The following is an 18,631-nucleotide window of genomic DNA, read 5'->3' as shown; positions in this document are numbered from 1 at the left end:
TGATTTATTTATTTTGTGTCAAACACATTGCATAAATAAACTAGTATAAAACTGATAAAATAGAGGGAACACAAGTGGCTAAATAATTTTAGACCAAAAACGGGCAACAGCAACTGCTTTGTCTGTAGCTTTGAACAGTTTATTATTTATTTATTTGTTTGTTTATTTGCTTCATTTATATACCACCTTTCTCAGCCCTTGGGCAACTCAAAGCAGTTAACAATAGCAAAATTCAATGCTCAACATCATAAAAAGAGTTTGAAAACAATGTATTGTCGAAGACTTTCATGGCCGGAATCACTGAGTTATTGTAGGTTTTTTCAGACTATATGGCCATGGTCCAGAGGCATTCTCTCCTGACGTTTTGCCTGCATCTATGGCAAGCATCCTCAGAGGTAGTGAGGTCTGTTGGAACTAGGAAAAAGGGTTTATATATCTGTGGAATGATCAGGGTGAGACAAAGGACTCTTGTCTGCTGGAGCTAGGTGTGAATGTTTCAACTGACCACCTTGATTAGCATATAATTTCTCAACAAAATTTTGCTCTAGGCACTGTCAGGCCGTTATATGCTAAGCAAGGTGGTCAGTTGAAACATTCACACCTAGCTCCAGCAGACAAGAGGAGTGGTGGTTCTCTGAAACTCTTCCTTGATTTTTGTCTACTGGGAGGAGGCTGATAGCCATGCAGTGTTCAACCTTATTTCTCACAGTTGGCAGCAACTTTCCATTGTACATCGGGGGGGGGGGGGGGGGGAGAGGGGGCAAAACTTGTAGAGTCTAGCAACAGATGTAGGTTTGAAACGTTCTGTGATAATTCTAAATGTTATGTTCAGTGCTAGATGAACAAAAGTTAATGAAAGTTAACACTTACTGATAACGAACCAGCATTTGCAAGGCAACAGGCTGATGTGATAAAGTACTTAGTTTGTTTCATCAATGTAATTGCAGTGACACAACAGACTGGTGTGATAAAATCCTTAGTTTGCTTCATCAATGTGATTGCGGTGAGACAACAGGCTGGTGTGATAAGGTCCTTAGTTTGCTTCACCAACGTGATTGCGGTGAGACAACAGGCTGGTGTGACAAAGTCCTTAGTTTGCTTCATCAATGTGATTGTGGTGAGACAGGCTAGTGTGATAAAGTCCTTAGTTTGCTTCATCAATGTGATTGCATTGAAACAACAGGCTGGTGTGATAAAGTCCTTAGTTTGCTTCATCAATGTGATTGCATTGAAACAACAGGCTGGTGTGATAAAGTCCTTAGTTTGCTTCATCAACGTGATTGCATTGAAACAACAGGCTGGTGTGATAAAGTCCTTAGTTTGCTTCATCAACGTAATTGCGGTGAGACAACAGGCTGGTGTGACAAAGTCCTTAGTTTGCTTCATCAACGTGATTGCAGTGAGACAACAGGTTGGTGTGATAAAGTCCTTAATTTGCTTCATCAATGTAATTGCGGTGAGACAACAGGCTGGTCTGAAAAAGTCCTTAATTTGCTTCGTCAACGTGATTGCGGTGAGACAACAGGCTGGTGTGATAAGTTTGCTTCATCAATGTGATTGTAGTGAGACAACAGGCTGGTGTGATAAAATCCTTTGTTTGCTTCATCAACATGATTGCGGTGAGACAGCAGGCTGGTGTGACAAAGTCCTTAATTTGCTTCATCAACATGATTGTGGTTAGACAACAGGCTGGTGTGACAAAGTCCTTAATTTGCTTCATTAATGTGATTGTGGTGAAACAACAGACTGGTGTGATAAAGTCCTTAGTTTGCTTCATCAACGTAATTGCGGTGAGACAACAGGCTGGTGTGATAAAGTCCTTAATTTGCTTCATCAACGTGATTGCGGGGAGACAACAGGCTGTTGTGATAAGTTTGCTTCATCAATGTGATTGTGGTGAGACAACAGGCTGGTGTGATAAAGTCCTTAATTTGCTTCATCAATGTAATTGCGGTGAGACAACAGGCTGGTGTGAAAAAGTCCTTAATTTGCTTCGTCAACGTGATTGCGGTGAGACAACAGGCTGGTGTGATAAGTTTGCTTCATCAATGTGATTGTAGTGAGACAACAGGCTGGTGTGATAAGTTTGCTTCATCAATGTGATTGTAGTGAGACAACAGGCTGGTGTGATAAAATCCTTTGTTTGCTTCATCAACATGATTGCGGTGAGACAGCAGGCTGGTGTGACAAAGTCCTTAATTTGCTTCATCAACGTGATTGCGGTGAGACAACAGGCTGGTGTGACAAAGTCCTTAGTTTGCTTCATCAACGTGATTGCGGTGAGACAACAGGCTGGTGTGATAAAGTCCTTAGTTTGCTTCATCAGCATGATTGCGGTGAGACAGCAGGCTGGTGTGACAAAGTCCTTAATTTGCTTCATCAACGTGATTGCGGTGAGACAACAGGCTGGTGTGACAAAGTCCTTAGTTTGCTTCATCAGCATGATTGCGGTGAGACAACAGGCTGGTGTGACAAAGTCCTTAGTTTGCTTCATCAGCATGATTGCGGTGAGACAACAGGCTGGTGTGACAAAGTCCTTAATTTGCTTCATCAGCATGATTGCGGTGAGACAACAGGCTGGTGTGACAAAGTCCTTAGTTTGCTTCATCAGCATGATTGCGGTGAGACAACAGGCTGGTGTGACAAAGTCCTTAGTTTGCTTCATCAGCATGATTGCGGTGAGACAACAGGCTGGTGTGACAAAGTCCTTAGTTTGCTTCATCAGCATGATTGCGGTGAGACAACAGGCTGGTGTGACAAAGTCCTTAATTTGCTTCATCAGCATGATTGCGGTGAGACAACAGGCTGGTGTGACAAAGTCCTTAGTTTGCTTCATCAGCATGATTGCGGTGAGACAACAGGCTGGTGTGACAAAGTCCTTAGTTTGCTTCATCAGCATGATTGCGGTGAGACAACAGGCTGGTGTGACAAAGTCCTTAATTTGCTTCATCAGCATGATTGCGGTGAGACAACAGGCTGGTGTGACAAAGTCCTTAGTTTGCTTCATCAGCATGATTGCGGTGAGACAACAGGCTGGTGTGATAAAGTCCTTAGTTTGCTTCATCAACGTAATTGCGGTGAGACAACAGGCTGGTGTGATAATGTCCTTTGTCTAAAGTCCCAGAACCATCCAGGTAAATGCTGACTGAGAAATTCTGGAAGATGTAATCCAAAAAAAATTCTTGGTTGTCAGGAAGGAAGTATTTCTGTTGGATCCATTGTATTTAAAATGCTTTGGAGCCACTCAACTGCTTTCCCAGACTTGCAGGGTTTTTTTTATGGAAAGGTGAACATGAACCCAAATGGATATGGGAAAAAGGAAAGATGAAGAGAAAGAGGAGAAGGAGGGATATAAGTGGGACACCTCTGGGGTCCTGTTGATTCAAACAAGCCTTTGGTCGCTTAAAAGGATGATGGAGATAACGCTGAGAGTGTTCCATTGCCGGCGTTTATGGATAGAGTTGCATCATACCCCAGAGGGAACAATTTCACGTGAGCAGGTGGGAGGATTAGTTAAGTAGACTGCCATCTTCCATTTGATCCTGATACCTTTTCCCATTTCTTTTCCTATGTACTAAACATGGCCATAGAGCTATTGGAAAACTTTAGAGAGAAACCAGGGACCTGTTCTGAGTGATCCGGCGGGCCATGTTGGAAAAGGAACCTGGTTTCACTTATATTCTCTTTTTCCTTTCTCGTCCTCCTCTTTTAAAACGATGTCCAAACTGGAAACGGGCCTGATCTAAAGTCCTGAAACCCAACACACCCAAGCTTTGGGGAACGCTCAACTTTTGGATCTGGAATCTATGTTCTTTTTAACAGTCCCTGCCCTCTTGGATTTGGGACCAATTCCTCCCACGATCTGTGAATGTCTAAACGGAAAACAATGGGATCGGTTGCAAAAAACTAAACAAAAGCAGAGTTTTGCCTTGAGAATCACCTTCATGATGGGTCAAGGGCTTGGAAAAAGATTGATGTCCATTGGCCCTTGTGGAGTTTATTTAGAGCGAGGTTAAGCAAAGGAAAAATGATCTGGAGAGAAAAATAAAATCTTAGTCATGAAACTGTTCCAAAGCTTTTTGGATTGCTGATAATCAGGGTTAAGGTGGAGAAAGGTTGTATCTACACTGTAGAATAAATACAGTTTGGCACCACTTGAACTGCCATGGCTCACCAAACAGCAACCATGGGAGTTATAATTTGGTGAGCCATCAGTATTATTTGGCAGAGAAGGTTAAAGAGCTTGTAAAACTACAATTCCCAGGATTCCATTGCATTGAAAAACGGCAGCTAAAGTGGTATCAAACTGGGTTGTGGTAGGTTTTTCAGGCTATATGGCCATGTTCTAGAAGCATTCTCTGCTGACATTTCACCTGCATCTATGGCAAGTATCCTCAGAGGTTGTGAGGTCTATTATCAAACTAGGTCTATTATCAAACTAAATGGTATCAATGGGTTGTTGTAGGTTTTTTCGGGCTATATGGCCATGTTCTAGAGGCATTCTCTCCTTACGTTTCGCCTGCATCTATGGCAAGCATCCTCAGAGGTAGTGAGGTCTGCCATATAGCCTGAAAAAACCTACAGTAACCCAGTGATTCCGACCATGAAAGCCTTCGACAATACATTAAATGGTATCAAACTATTCATTCTACAATGAGCATGCACCCAGAGCTGGCCATCATCAGCCCCTGCGTGATTGGAACTTGAAAGCAATAGCACTGCAGACTACTTCAGCCAAAGAAGTCAGCCATAGCAGAGCACCTGATGAACCAACCTGGTCACAGCATTTTATTTGAGAACACATAAATGCTGGACCACTCTCACAACCACCATGTCAGACTACACAGAGAAGCCACTGAAATCCACAAGTATGTGGACAACTTCAACAGAAAGGAGGAAACCATGAAAATGAACAAAATCTGGCTACCAATATTTTTTTAAAAACCCTCTAAAATCATAACAGTAAATAAAAAAACAACTCTCAAACACAGGGGAACTCCAGAGAAGAAACAACCAGGGACAGCTAATCACCTCTCAGCAAAGGCAGGAACAAGCCACACCTAAAAACTGCTAGGCCATCAAATGCTAATTAAGGTGGCCAATCGAAACATTTATACCAACCTCCAACAGACAAGAGTTCTTTCTCCCATCCTGGACTTTCCACAGATATATAAACCCCGTTTTCCTATTTTCCAGCAGACCTCACAACCTCTGAGGATGCCTGCCATAGATTCAGGCAAAAGGTCAAGAGAGAATGCTTCTAGAACAGCATTTCTCAACCTGAGGGTCGGGACCACTGGTGAAACTATTTCTAGATTTAAGTCGTTGGCGTGCTGGCTGATACCCAAACAGGGGATGAGCTGGAGATGTCTCTGCCTTGGTCCTTTCACTATTGGCTGCTACTTCCCGGCGGATGTCAGGTGGTGCAATACCGGCTAAGCAGTGTAGTTTCTCCAGTGGTGTAGGGCACAGACACCCCGTGATAATGCGGTGTAATGTGCCGGCAGTACTGCTGACCAACAAGTTGGCGATTCGAATCCAGGGAGCGGGGTGAGCTCCCATCTCAGATTTAGCTTCCCATGTGGGGACATCAGAGAAGCCTCTCACAGGATAGTAAAACATCAAAAATCCAGGCATCCCTTGGGCAATGTGCTTGCAGACAGCCAATTCTCTCACATCAGAAGTGACTTGAAGTTTCTCCAGTCACTCCTGACACAGAAAAAAAACCTGTGTTGCCATTTCAAGTAGTTGAAAATGTTAAGTAGTTGGATGTAATAAATTAGACCTGGTTGCTGTCCACAGTTGGCAGAGTGTAATGTTCAACCAGAATATTTACACAGCGATCTGGGAAGACAAATGCAATGAAAACCCATGAAAGTGGAGGGCAAAAGAAGCCATATAAACAAAGAGAAGAAGGCAGACAATCGGGTGAGGACTGACTTTTGGCTCATCAGTGTCCATTTGTGTTAGGAAGACGTGAGATGTTGCACAGCCTGGCAAAATCATCACATAAAGATATACTGTAGGATGAGCGTTCCTTATCCATAATTCCAAAATCTAAAATACTACAGAATCATCCATATGGGTGGCTCTTTTGCTTTCTGGTGGTTCAAAGTACACAACATTTGTTTCATGTACAAAATCATTGGAAGATATTGTATCAAATTACCTTCAGGTGGGTTGTTGTAGGTTTTTTCGGGCTATATGGCCATGTTCTAGAGGCATTCTCTCCTGACGTTTCGCCTGCATCTATGGCAAGCATCCTCAGAGGTAGTGAGGTCTGTTGGAACTAGGAAAATTGGTTTATATGTCTGTGGAAAGACCAGGATGGGACAAAGGACTCTTGTCTGCTGGAGCTAGGTGTAAATGTTTCAACTGACCACCTTGATTAGCATTTGATTGCCTGGCAGTGCCTGGAGCAATCTTTTGTTGAGAGGTGATTAGATGTCCTTGTTTGTTTCCTCTCTGTTGTTGTGCTGTTCTAATTTTACCTTCAGGTGATATGCATAAAACATATAGGAAACATCAATTAATTTGACATGTAGAATCATGGAATCCTAGAGTTGGAGGAGTCCTTGTGGGTCATCTAGTCCAATCCCATTCTGCCAAGTAGGAAAATCGCATTCAGAGCACCTCCGACTGCCCTTTCTGACATTTCCCCATTTAGGAAAAATATATATTCTGATCAGCATTGCATACCAAGGAGGAAGCAATTGGGGAGGTATGCTGTGTTTACTTATACCTCCTTCGCACATTTTGGTTTGGGTTGTATATCTCACACCCTTTGGCTTCCCCTTGGGAGAATTGGCTCTTAGTTTTCCTTGTGTTGGCAAGACCAAAGCCGCAATCTGAGACAAAGCCGTGAGTGTTTCGTGATGGAAGATGCCACGGGCGGCTGCCTCTGGAGTTGCCAAGTTGTTTTACAGAGTGACCGTGTGGGGTGCGAGTGAATGTGCCAATCTGAGTGAGTGAAGCAAGAGAATTGGGGATTAAAGAGATGGAAATGAGTGACTCATGCAGGGTGGGAGTTGTAGTTCACTCTGCACCCAGAGAACACTCTGAACCACACCGATGATGGATCTGGACCAAACTTGGCACACAGACCCAACATGAATATTTGTGGGGTGATTGACACTGGAATCTGGAAGTTGTGATTCACCCACATCCAGAGAGCACCAAACTCAGCTGATAATAGATCTGGACCAAACTTAGCACACAGACCCTATTCTGTCGTGTGCTGGGCCTGTAAAGAATTCTCTTTAGAACAGGACATGCAACCTTTGTCCAGCGGGAAGCCAGGGGGCCCAAAGAGAAGTTCTCAGAGGTTTTCCACCACAAATGATCTTTAGATGGCTTGTGAAGTATAACAAAGTCCTTTATCAATGAACAATCAAACAGAAATTTCTCTTGTCTTCAATAAAGTTAACCAAATGCTCCCAGGCTTTTATGCAACTGGTGGCTTCCTAAACTTGCCCACGAAGGACAGGCAACTGTCTTCAATAACTTCTTCTTTACTTTAAAGGAAAATCCCCTTTTTAACTTTTCCCAGGCTGACTGTAATCTAACCCTTGCTGATGTGGGCTCCGCTACCGGTCGAACTGTGTCTCGAAGCACCGAGTGGACCTACCAGTAAAGGCTTAGATATTCTCCAGCTGGAGTTCTTTAGTCTTTGGGGATGTTTCCCTGGAAATCTTTGGAGACTCTTAAGACTATTCTCCCCCGGAAGATATTAAGGGTTGAAGCTTTTGTACAGGGGAAGCTTGCACACGTCCTGTACATTAGCTTTCCTTGCTGAGACTAACTAAAAATGGCTCCCTTCCCTTCCCAATTGCCCTGAGCAAGGGGCAGGATCAAAACTTAACGATGATGGACAGGTGACTTGCCCTATGACTGTAACTAAAGGAAGCCACCTATCTTCAGAGTCCCTGAAAAATTGGACTGCAAACAAACATTTAATACAAAGCAAATAAAGTTGGAGTTCCTGGTACAGCTGTACCAGCACAGACCCAACATGGCCAACTTTGAATACTGGTTGGGTTTGGAGGTGATTGACCCTGGAATCTGGGAGACATAGTTCACCCACATCCAGAGAGCACTGAACTCAGCCAATAGAATCATAGGATCATAAAGTTGGAAGAGGGCCATCCAGTCCAACCCCTTTCTGCTAAGAAGCAGGAAAATTGCGTTCAAAGCACCCCCAACAGATGGCCATCCAGCCTCTGTTTAAAAGCCTCCAAAGAAGGAGTCTCCCCCACAGTCCAGGACAGGGAGTTCCACTGCTGAACAGTTCTCTCCCACAGTCAGGAAGTTCTTCCTAATGTTCAGATGGAATCTCCTTTCTTGTAGTTTGAAGCCATTGCTCCATTGCGTCCTAGTCTCCAGCAGAAAACAACCTTGCTCCCTCTTCCCTATGACTTCTCCTGACATCTTGATACATTGCCGTCATCATGTCTCCTCTCTGCCCTTTTTTCTAGACTTGGGGCTCATCTCTAATATCACAAATTATGTACATATATGCAAAATCAAATATTCTAAAATCCTAAAAAAAAAAAAGGCCCAAATACTTCTGATCCAAAACATTTAATATAAGGGATGCTCAACCTGTACCTCCTTACGCAATGTCAGAAAAATAGTTACGGTAGTACAATGTCTGGTTATACAATCATACATGAAGCAATTGATTCCGCTTGTATTGTCAACAAGTTGTGTAGTGTAATTTTCCTTCTAAAAACAACCATTATTCTGTTTCCTTGAGGGTTGGCCAACGTGTGAGCAGACTGTTAGACTAAACAGGACTTCGATTGCATCTTGCGGAAATTGTCAACACGGTCTGGAAGCAATTCCTTAGTTTCAGGCCGGATTCTTCATTAGCTCTACCAGTGACCATCTGCACACAAAACCATGTGCTCCACAACTGAACGGCTCCATCAGTTTTTCCCATGTACCCATCGAAGCTTCCAAACCTTTGCTCTTAATTGTGTTCTCTCTTGATTTGTGTTGAAGTTCTCAGTGTTGATTTTTCTTCCTTAGCCCCATTTTTTTCTGGATGCTATCCTCTTGGCTTGCAGAGGTGTGTGTAGACATATCTATATATAAAACAATGCTGTCAGTCCAGTACTGGGCAAATAGTCAGCATGTGTCCACAAGTCATAGGTCTTGGCTCTTGGGTGCAGCACTGTTTTGCAAAGAATGCCTCGCTAAGGCTTCCAAAAGTCTGTAAATATTTACACATCTCTCTCTCTCTCATGGATACATCCCACGAAAAGGCAAAGTTGGGGATGGGAAAGATCGGCTTAAGATGCGTATACATGCATATGCATCCCACTAAAGGCATGAGAAGGCTGGGTTTTCGGTGAGTGTGTGAATCTGGATAGGACCTCAAATCTGCAATAACAAACCGGAGGCCAGGGTGAGTCAGAAATAAATAAAAGGACGGACTGAGAACAAGATCTCAGCACTTCATTAATCCCATAACTTCTCATAAAGCATTACCTCATGAGGAATTTCATATAAATCTCTCTGGATTCCTTTCCGTCCGTGAGACGGGCTCCTTTCCCTCCACTCTGCACTTTCCCCTCTCCGTCTCCTCCTCGCCAGCTTCATCAGATGTTAAATTATTACTGTGTCCAGGATAACAGCGGGCCAAGTAAGTTAAAGAAATAGGTCCAGGCTATTTGTCCAAGATACATGCAGCTTTCCCAAAGTCCACTGTTTATAACCTTTGGCCGCTGTGGAAGACTCCTGCAAGGAATGGCATCCACACTGTGTCTCACTTTGGCTATGGCTAAGAGCAGGAGGGATAGGGGTGCATTTGGTGTTAGCAGAGTGAACTTTTAGATTGACACTCAGATCTTCAAGGGATTTATTTAATTGGTCTGGGAGAGGATCTAAATCAAGCAGAACGGGAACATAAAATACAAGGTAGCAATAAATAAGAATGGTTACTTGGTAACACTTGTATACACTTGGGTATACAAGAGTTAACCCTACATACATAAGTCTAACTCATGTATGAGTCGTAGGCATTTTGAATTTTGACGTGACCTGTAGATAAGTTGAGGATCATTCACAGAGAAGCTGATCAGAGACGAATCTGACATTGTTTTTATTCTTATACTAGCTTGGGGACCTGGCAATTCCTGGGTTATTTGGGAAAGGGATTGTTTGTCTGTCCTCCAAGTTTAGTCTAGATCCAATGTCAGATGGGTTCAGTGGGTGCAGGTGAACTACAACTCCCATATGCAAGTCCCATAGTCCACCCTCCTCCAAATTGCCCTAGGATGGAGAGTGGGTCATGGGGGCTTTGTGTGCCAAGTTTGGTCTTTCTCAGTCATTGGATGAGGGTTGCAGTGGACTCAGGAAGTGAGTGAAGGTACTGCAAGTCTCATCATCCATGGTCCACCTTCCTCCAAACTGCACCAGGATGTAGAGTGGGTCATAGGGGCTCTGTGTGCCAAGTTTGGTCTTTCTCGATCATTGGATGAGGGTCGCAGTGGTCTCAAGAAGTGAGTGAAGGTACTGCAAGTCCCATCATCCATGGTCAACCCTCTTCCAAACTGCGCCAGGATGTAGAGTGGGTCATGGGGGCTCCGTGTGCCAAGTTTGGTCTTTCTCGGTCATTGGATGTGGGTTGCAGTGGTCGCAGGAAGTGAGTGAAGGCACTGAAAGTCTCTTCATCTAGGGTCCATCCTCCTGCAAACCGCACCAGGATGTAGAGTGGGTCATGGAAGCTCTGTGTGCCAATTTGGTCTTTCTCAGTCTTTGGCTAAGGGTCATAGTCATCTCAGGAAATGTCCCATAATCCATGCTCCATCCTCCCCCAAACCTCAACAGGACATAAAGTGGTTCATGGGGGGGGGGGGGGGTCTGTGTGCCAAGTTTGGTTCTGTTCTGTCATTGGTAGGGGCCACAGTGGTTTGTGGGAGCTGAAGCGTTTGAAAGTACTGCAAATCCCATCATCCATACTCCCTCAAACCACACTAGGACATAAAGAGGGCCATGAGGGTTATGTGTGCCAAGTTTGGTTCAGGTCTGTCACCCGTGCAGGTCGCAGTGGCCTGTGTAAGTGGGAGCCAATCAGAAAGCTGCCACATACACCTCCGCATACAAACATACATACAAACATTCACTTTTATTATATAGAGTCCACACAGCCATATAATCCAATTCAGAGCAGATAATCTGGATTTTAAACGGCATTGTAGAAGGGGCCTTAGAGCAAGAACTCTGAGGCGAGGGAGAGAGATTATTTCCTCTTTTTTAAAAAAAACCTCTTTGCTGCCTTATACTGATTCAGTTTCTTCTTTTATATTGGCTGGGACTTTCTGTGTGCTGTTAAACCTTTGTACTTTATATCGCAGGCAATGAAACTTGTGTATAACAAAGTAACACAGTTTATTTATAACTTCTGGCTCCAACGCTTGTGGTTACATTTGTGTTTTGTTGCAATCTTGAGGCTTACAGTCAGTATCATTTACTTGGTTAACTTTCCTGAATAAACTATCAATGTTTCACATTCACAAACATGTTACTTGCTTTACACACTCTTGACTGAATTATATTCTGAACTAATGCAACACTAGCCTTCTTTATGTTCTTTAAAACTCGAGCCCTATTTAACTAACTGCTTCTCTCTATCAGAAGTCTTTAACACATCTTCATAACTGCTTATTTCTATCAGGTACTCAAAAACCAACTCTCCTCTTCACACACAGATTTCTAACTGTCGTTTTCAAACTCCCTCACTCTAACTGCCTCTTTCAGAACCTTGGCTCCGCCCCTTTGGAATGTTCAGCTCTGCTCTCCCCAACTGTCATTTTGGCCTAGCAGCCTTTTCAAATCCTGGGCCTACACTAATCTGCATATGACCAATCAGCTTCACATATTCAAATGAATCCTATCTCTGCTGTTGCTACCCTGTCTGTGCCTATTCTTCCCTATCTGCCATATGTAAACATAGAGCTATACACCAAAATTTTAACATAGAGTAGCAATTTCACTACAAACTCAATAGAGCCTTTTCAAATTTCCTGATTTCCTTGAGTCCTTTCCTCCTTAAGTTTTACTTTTGCTTGCTCCCAGCGGATAATTAAATGCAAAGATGGAAGCCAACCCTGTGCTCCTTGATGTTCCTCTCACCTCGTCATTTTCTTTCTTGCAGGCAATGCAACAAAACCTCCAACGGGAGCGATAGCTGTGACCTCATGTGCTGCGGCCGTGGCTACAACCCCTACATGGACAAAGTGGTGGAGCGCTGCCACTGCAAGTACCACTGGTGCTGCTACGTCACTTGCAAAAAGTGCGAGAGGACTGTTGAGAGATACGTCTGCAAATGAGGTCCGCTCGGCAGAGCCCTTGCCATCAGCGGGCTCAGGGACAAGGAAGCCCATGCCCACCTTTCTCCAAGTGCTTTTCGGACAAAGAACAGCAGCTTTCCCACACTAAAGACTACATCCACCCCATGAATGAGCGGGGAAATTAAGATATTTGGTGAAAAGCTACTGTGGCTTTCGAATGGTGGTATTATTTTTGGGGCACATGAGGCAGGCTCTCCCACGAACCTTGGAGAAAGGAATGCCATTCCTTCCCATCAAAGAAGACATCCATTGCAAAACGAATGGAAACCTTCACTGCAAGGACAAATGGAAAGATCGGACTCCGTTCTTACAATGGCCACCTCACATTTGCTTTCTATGATATTCAGCTACTGAGTGTGGAGATGGCAAACAGGGGACTTTTGGAAGGGTAGGATAAAAACAACATGAAAGTCATAAGGAAAAAAAAACATTTGTTTCTCTATTGTAATCTTGTTGGATGCAATATCCCAGAAAGAATGAGATTTGGTCCTTGATAAAGGGAATGATACAGTTTTTAACACTGCATGCCAAATATGAATTCTGCCCCAAATTGCATTTCCTTTCAGTCCCCAAATTCCTAGCATTGCAGGGAATTAGACACTGAAAATTGTTCCCAACAAGTTCTCATTTTTGCTGTGTTCACTTTTGCTTGGCCTGTCTAAGCTTTATTTCTGAATGCATACCTTCTAGACTTGTGCATTTTGGCTGAACCGCGATCCATTTCTGCTGGCCAAATTTTGGGAGACCTACGGATCTGTTTCTGTACACCTCCTGAAAACGAGCAGGTTGCCGAATAGCCATTTCTAGTCCGCAGCCGAAAGAAGATGCAGGAAGATCCTGCCCATTGGCAGGAATGGGGAATTTACGAGGTTACCCTTTTCATTCCTAGGATCCTTTCCTATCTTCCTTTCAAGCACTCTGGGTTTGAAGAACATGGTTAAGGAAGCATCCTTCCTGGGACCCTTTCCTTTGACACAGCTTGCATAAGACACGTCACGGCATTCTTCTATTCTGATTGACCCAACAGGCAGGGCTCACAGGGAAACTGTCACAATGCCAGGGCTCTGCCGTATTCAGGCAGAGATGAACCAAACAAACACCCACTTTGTTTTAAACAATTTAATTAAACTTACTTTCTGGCTGTTTTAATAGTCCAACACATAGAGATAGCACTAAGCCACCGAATATAAAACAAAAACTGACAGCAAACACTGTTGCAGGTTCAAGATAATACGATAGTTAAAAGGTCCAGTCCAGTGGTCAAACGCTGAGAATTCAATAAGCAAAGTCCAGGGATCGAGAGTCTATACCGTAGTCAAAAGCCAGTCCAAAGATTCAGGGTTCCAAGAGTACAGGAAACAGGTCAGGATACCGAAAATCCACAAACCTGGGGGAAAAACCAGCAGCATCTACCAACAAAATAAGACAAATATTTTACTCCCCAAAGATCAGTCCCAAAGCTAGCTCCTTGTATTCAGAAACACCCAGTTGCAACCTATCTCTTCAATACCTCCACCCTTAATTGCTTTCACCCAGGAACTCTTACTTACAGATTACTCAACCCTTTAGAACTAAGATTTACATTAACCTTTCCATCACGAACTGTTAGGCCTACCACCACCAAGCACCATCAACAGCAGAACATGATACATGACAGAAACTCTGTGTGAGCAGCACATGGCAGCCTCTCCTTGCCACATAGTGCTGAATAGGGAAGGAGAAGCTGTGATCGGTTGCCATGTGGCCCCATAATGAACAAAAAAACGTGATGGCTTAGCCCTTACCATTACGGCTACCCAGCAAAGCGGAACAAGCCAGATTGGCCAAAAGATCACCCCGAATCCATGCAGAAGCCTAATACCTGTAGTTTTAAAATGCTACACTGCTTGAGAATTGGGTGGTTGAATTTAAATTTTATGGATGACTGGGACAAAATTCTTATGGGAGGAGAAATTGTCTAGCCTCTCTTTAGCAATGCATTTAACTCATTGTGTCCTCCCTGCCTTGCTTCCATGACATAACGAACTCTTTAAACGAAGGAGCTTGGAAAAGTTACTTTGCTGGTGTGCACCTCCCAAAGCAGCAAATGGGGAAATAGTGTTAGCCACATCCACAAAATACAAATGAGAATACACTGTAAGTCTTGGTAAGATTGGGGGGACACTGTGGATAATAGTGAACTCTATTGAAATGAAGGACTTATGACCCAAGAATGCCATAGATTTGAGCTGCAGAAAATGCCTATAGAGAACATATTTTGTCGAATGTGGATAAATGAAACCACAGATGCCAGCTCACTGGTATAGAAATCTGTATAGACCTCACAACCTCTGAGGATGCTTGCCATAGATGCAGGCAAAACGTCAGGTGAGAAGGCCTCTAGAACATGGCCATATAACCCGAAAAAACCTACAACAATCTAGAAATCTGTGAGTTGTAGTTTGGCAGTCTTAGATAGAGAAGGTTAAACCTCTGGACTCCAGTGAAGTCTCTTTCTTTTTGGAGTTTTTAAAGCAGAGGCTGGATGGCCATTTGTCAAGAGTGCTTTGATTGTATTTTCATGCATGACAGAATGAGGTTGGACTGGATGGACATTGTCACTTCCAACTCTTTGTTTCTATTATTCTATAACTTTGTAAATCTACAACTCCATGATTCCGCAGCATTACCCATGGTGCTTAAAGTGGTGTCAAACTGAGATGTTCTCAGCATTGTGTAGTTCCCAAAAGTAACTTTTCCAAGCTCTGTGCTCCAAATAAATAAAGTTACCATAGCTTTCACCACTCCTTGCAAAACTGTGTTAGGCTTCCAGCTCTCTCAGACTGGGTTTTCGTGGCCTTGTGAACAACCCATTTGGTCAGATGATTCCTTTGAAATACTGTCAACGATGCATGTGTGTGATGGACTAAATCCCATCTCCCAGTTCTGTTGTTGCAATCCCAGTAACCTTTACCACTTCATTTCCTTTGCTTTGGCCTTGGCGGTTGAAAAGGTTAGGATTAATTACTCAACAGATCAAACTGTGGGTGATTTGACTTTAGTTAGGAAGAGTCTGGAACCCTATTGGTACCCAAAAGGCTGCACTTTTTTCTGGAGTTGCACAATAGTGAGCAGACAAGCAGTGGCGTCCTGGTATTGTCCTCTGTGTGTGACTTTGCAGATGTTTTTTTTTCTTTTGTAATGTGGCACCAAGAGTTATTTGCTAGACTTTTGTTGTTTGGGCAAGTCTACATAGGCTGGTAAAGGCAATCCAGAGCAGAACTGGGTCTGAACTGGCCTTTCTGGATGTGCCATCTAGATCTCAGGAATTCCATCTATGGTCTAGCCTAGTGTTTCTCAACCTGGGGTTGGGACCCCTTGGGGGGTTGCGAGGAGGTTTCAGAGGGGTCCCCAAAGACGATGAGAAAATACATATTTCTGATGTTCTTAGGAACCTCTTTGGCATAGTCATTTGGGTTCACAGTGCTCTCCAGCTGTAGGTGAACTACATCTCCCCTAAATCACTGTCAATTCATCCAAAAACCCTCCAGTATTTTCTGTTCTATGTGGGAAGGTTGGCCCAAATCTATCATTGATGGAGTTCAGAATGCTATTTGATTGTAGGTGAACTATAAATCCCAGCAACTAAAACTACCAAATGTCAAGCTCTATTTCCCCCAAAATCTACCAGTGTTCACATTTGGGCATATTGAGTATTTGTGTCAAGTTTGGTCCAGATCTATCATTGTTTGAGTTCACAGTGCTCTCTGCATGTAGGTGAACTACATCTCCCCTAAATCATGGTCAATTCATCCCAAATCCCCTCCAGTATTTTCTGTTGGTCATTGAGGTTCTGTGTGAGAAGGTTGGCCCAAATCTATCATTGGTGGGGTTCAGAATGCTCTTTGATTGTAGGTGAACTATAAATACCAGCAACTACAACTCCCAAATGTCAAGCTCTATTTCCCCCAAACTCTACCAGTGTTCATATTTGGGCATATTGAGTTTTCGTGTCAAGTTTGGTCCAGATATATCATTGTTTGAGTCCACAGAGTTCTCTAGATGTAGGTGAACTACAACTCCAAAACCCAAGGTCAATGCCCACCAAACCTTTCCAGTATTTCCTGTTGGTCATGGGAGTTCTCTGGTGCCAAGTTTGGTTCAATTCCATCATGGGTGTAGCTCAGAATGCTCTTTGGATGTAGGTGAACTATAAATTCCAGCAACTACAACTCATAAATGACCAAATTTGGGCGTATTGGGTATTTGTCCCAAATTTGGTCCAGTGAATGAAAATACATCCTGCATATCAGATATTGACAATTTGACATTACAATTCATAACAGAAGCAAAATGACAGTTATGAAGTAGCAACGAAAATAATTTTAAGATTGGGGGTCACCACAACAACCTTCCCATTAAGGCACTGGTTCTCAACCTGTGGGTCCCCAGGTATTTTGGCCTACAACTCCCAGAAATCCCAGCCAATTTACCAGCTGTTATGAGTTCTGGGAGTTGAAGGCCAAAACATCTGGGGACTCACAGGTTGAGAACCACTGCATTAAGGGGTCGCGGCACTGGGGAGGTTGAGAACAACTGGTCTAGCCCCCTTTCCCAAAGCAGTATCATTTTGCAGATTTTCTCCCGTTTTCCTAAAAAGACAGACTATCCTGCCCAAGGATTCCAAGAAATGCAAATTCTTTGCCATCTATCCTTTTAGCTTTGATTTTCAGCGCCACTGGAATGACAAATTGAAGGGAAGAAACTCTCCCACCTGATGAATGCCAATTTGTGTGTGTAGGTGCAAACAAACTACCCAAACCCCCAGAACCCACCAAGGTGCATCTCCACATTCCTGAGAAGACAGAGCAGTGCCTATTTGAAGCCGACCTCACCAAAGTATTGGAATGAGACACACAGTCTGACCGGGTTCCAGTGCATAACCACTATCCGTTATGGATGTACATATTTTTATTTTGTATGCGGAACATACAGAAATATTTATAAAAATATATCTGATGCTTTCCCCTCCCTTTATTCTACTTTATACAAATTTATATATATATATGATATATGTTATAAACAAGCTTAACAATGGTATGAAATAAAGGCTGGAATTACACACAGGTTTGAAAAGGAAGTCTTTGAGAACTCTTATTTTGTTAAGATCCAAATTCCTGCGGTGCCAAGAGGAGATCGTGTTTACTTATTTATTTGATGCATTTATTAACCGCCATTCTCAGCCCTTTAGGGCGACTTATCTGTCTCTCTATTCGTCCAGTGGCACCACAGGGCATGCATAAAAATGTTGTGCAATGTTTCAGAGGTGAAAAGTATCATAGAATCATAGAATCAAAGAGTTGGAAGAGACCTCACGGGCCATCCAGTCCAACCCCATTCTGCCAAGAAGCAGGAATGTTGCATTCAAATCACCCCTGACAGATGGCCATCCAGCCTCTGTTTAAAAGCTTCCAAAGAAGGAGCCTCCACCACATTCTGGGGCAGAGAGTTCCACTGCTGAACAGCTCTCACAGTCAGGAAGTTCTTCCTCGTGTTCAGATGGAATCTCCTCCCTTGTAGTTTGAAGCCATTGTTCCATTGCGTCCTAGTCTCCAAGGAAGCAGAAAACAAGCTTGCTCCCTCCTCCCTGTGGCTTCCTCTCACATATTTATACATGGCTATCATATCTCCTCTCAGCCTTCTCTTCTTCAGGCTAAACACGCCCAGCTCCTTAAGTCGCTCCTCATAGGGCTTGTTCTCCAGATCCTTGATCATTTTAGTCGTCCTCCTCTGGACACATTCCAGCTTGTCAATATCTCTTGATTTGTGGTGCCCAGAATTGGACACAATATTCCAGGTGTGGTCTAACCAAAGTGGAATAGAGCATGGGGAGCATGACTTCCCTAGATCTAGACACTATGCTCCTCTTGATGCAGGTCAAAATCCCATTGGCTTTTTTTGCCGCCACATCACATTCCTGGCTCATGTTTAACTTGTTGTCCACGAGGACTCCAAGATCTTTTTGGACTCCAAGATCACTTCTTAAATTAAGAATAATATCCCTGTACAGCAGTGTTTCTCAACCTGGGGGTCAGGACCCGGGGGGGGGGGGGGGGTCACGAGGGGGTGCCAGAGGGGTCACCAAAAGACCACCAGAAAACATATATTTCTAATGGTCTTAGGAACTCCTTTGGTAGAGAAGGCTGAAGATCTCTCTGCCTATCCTTATCTTCCTTTTTGGAAACAGACGGCGAATCTCCCACCAAAAGCCCTCCTCCGCTGTGATAGGCCAACCT

General features: G+C 43.5%; 1 protein-coding gene across 2 annotated transcripts in view; it reads left to right on the top strand.

Annotated features, from left to right (window-relative positions):
* WNT11 (Wnt family member 11) overlaps window positions 1-15,136 on the top strand; it is an 89,304-nt gene extending 74,168 nt beyond the window's left edge. For both annotated transcript variants that reach the window (XM_060771248.2, XM_067466465.1), the window contains exon 6: window positions 12,161-15,136. In XM_060771248.2, the coding sequence (XP_060627231.1) occupies window positions 12,161-12,335 (175 nt within the window). In that variant the 3' untranslated portion in view covers window positions 12,336-15,136. The remainder of the gene's footprint in view (window positions 1-12,160) is intronic.
* The last annotated feature ends 3,495 nt before the right edge of the window (window positions 15,137-18,631 follow it).

This window comes from Anolis sagrei, chromosome 3 (genome assembly GCF_037176765.1).
Source record: "Anolis sagrei isolate rAnoSag1 chromosome 3, rAnoSag1.mat, whole genome shotgun sequence".
NCBI classification, from domain to species: domain Eukaryota; kingdom Metazoa; phylum Chordata; class Lepidosauria; order Squamata; family Dactyloidae; genus Anolis; species Anolis sagrei.
The sequence above is the reverse complement of the archived record's forward strand: the minus strand, read 5'-3'. Positions and strand labels throughout refer to the sequence as shown.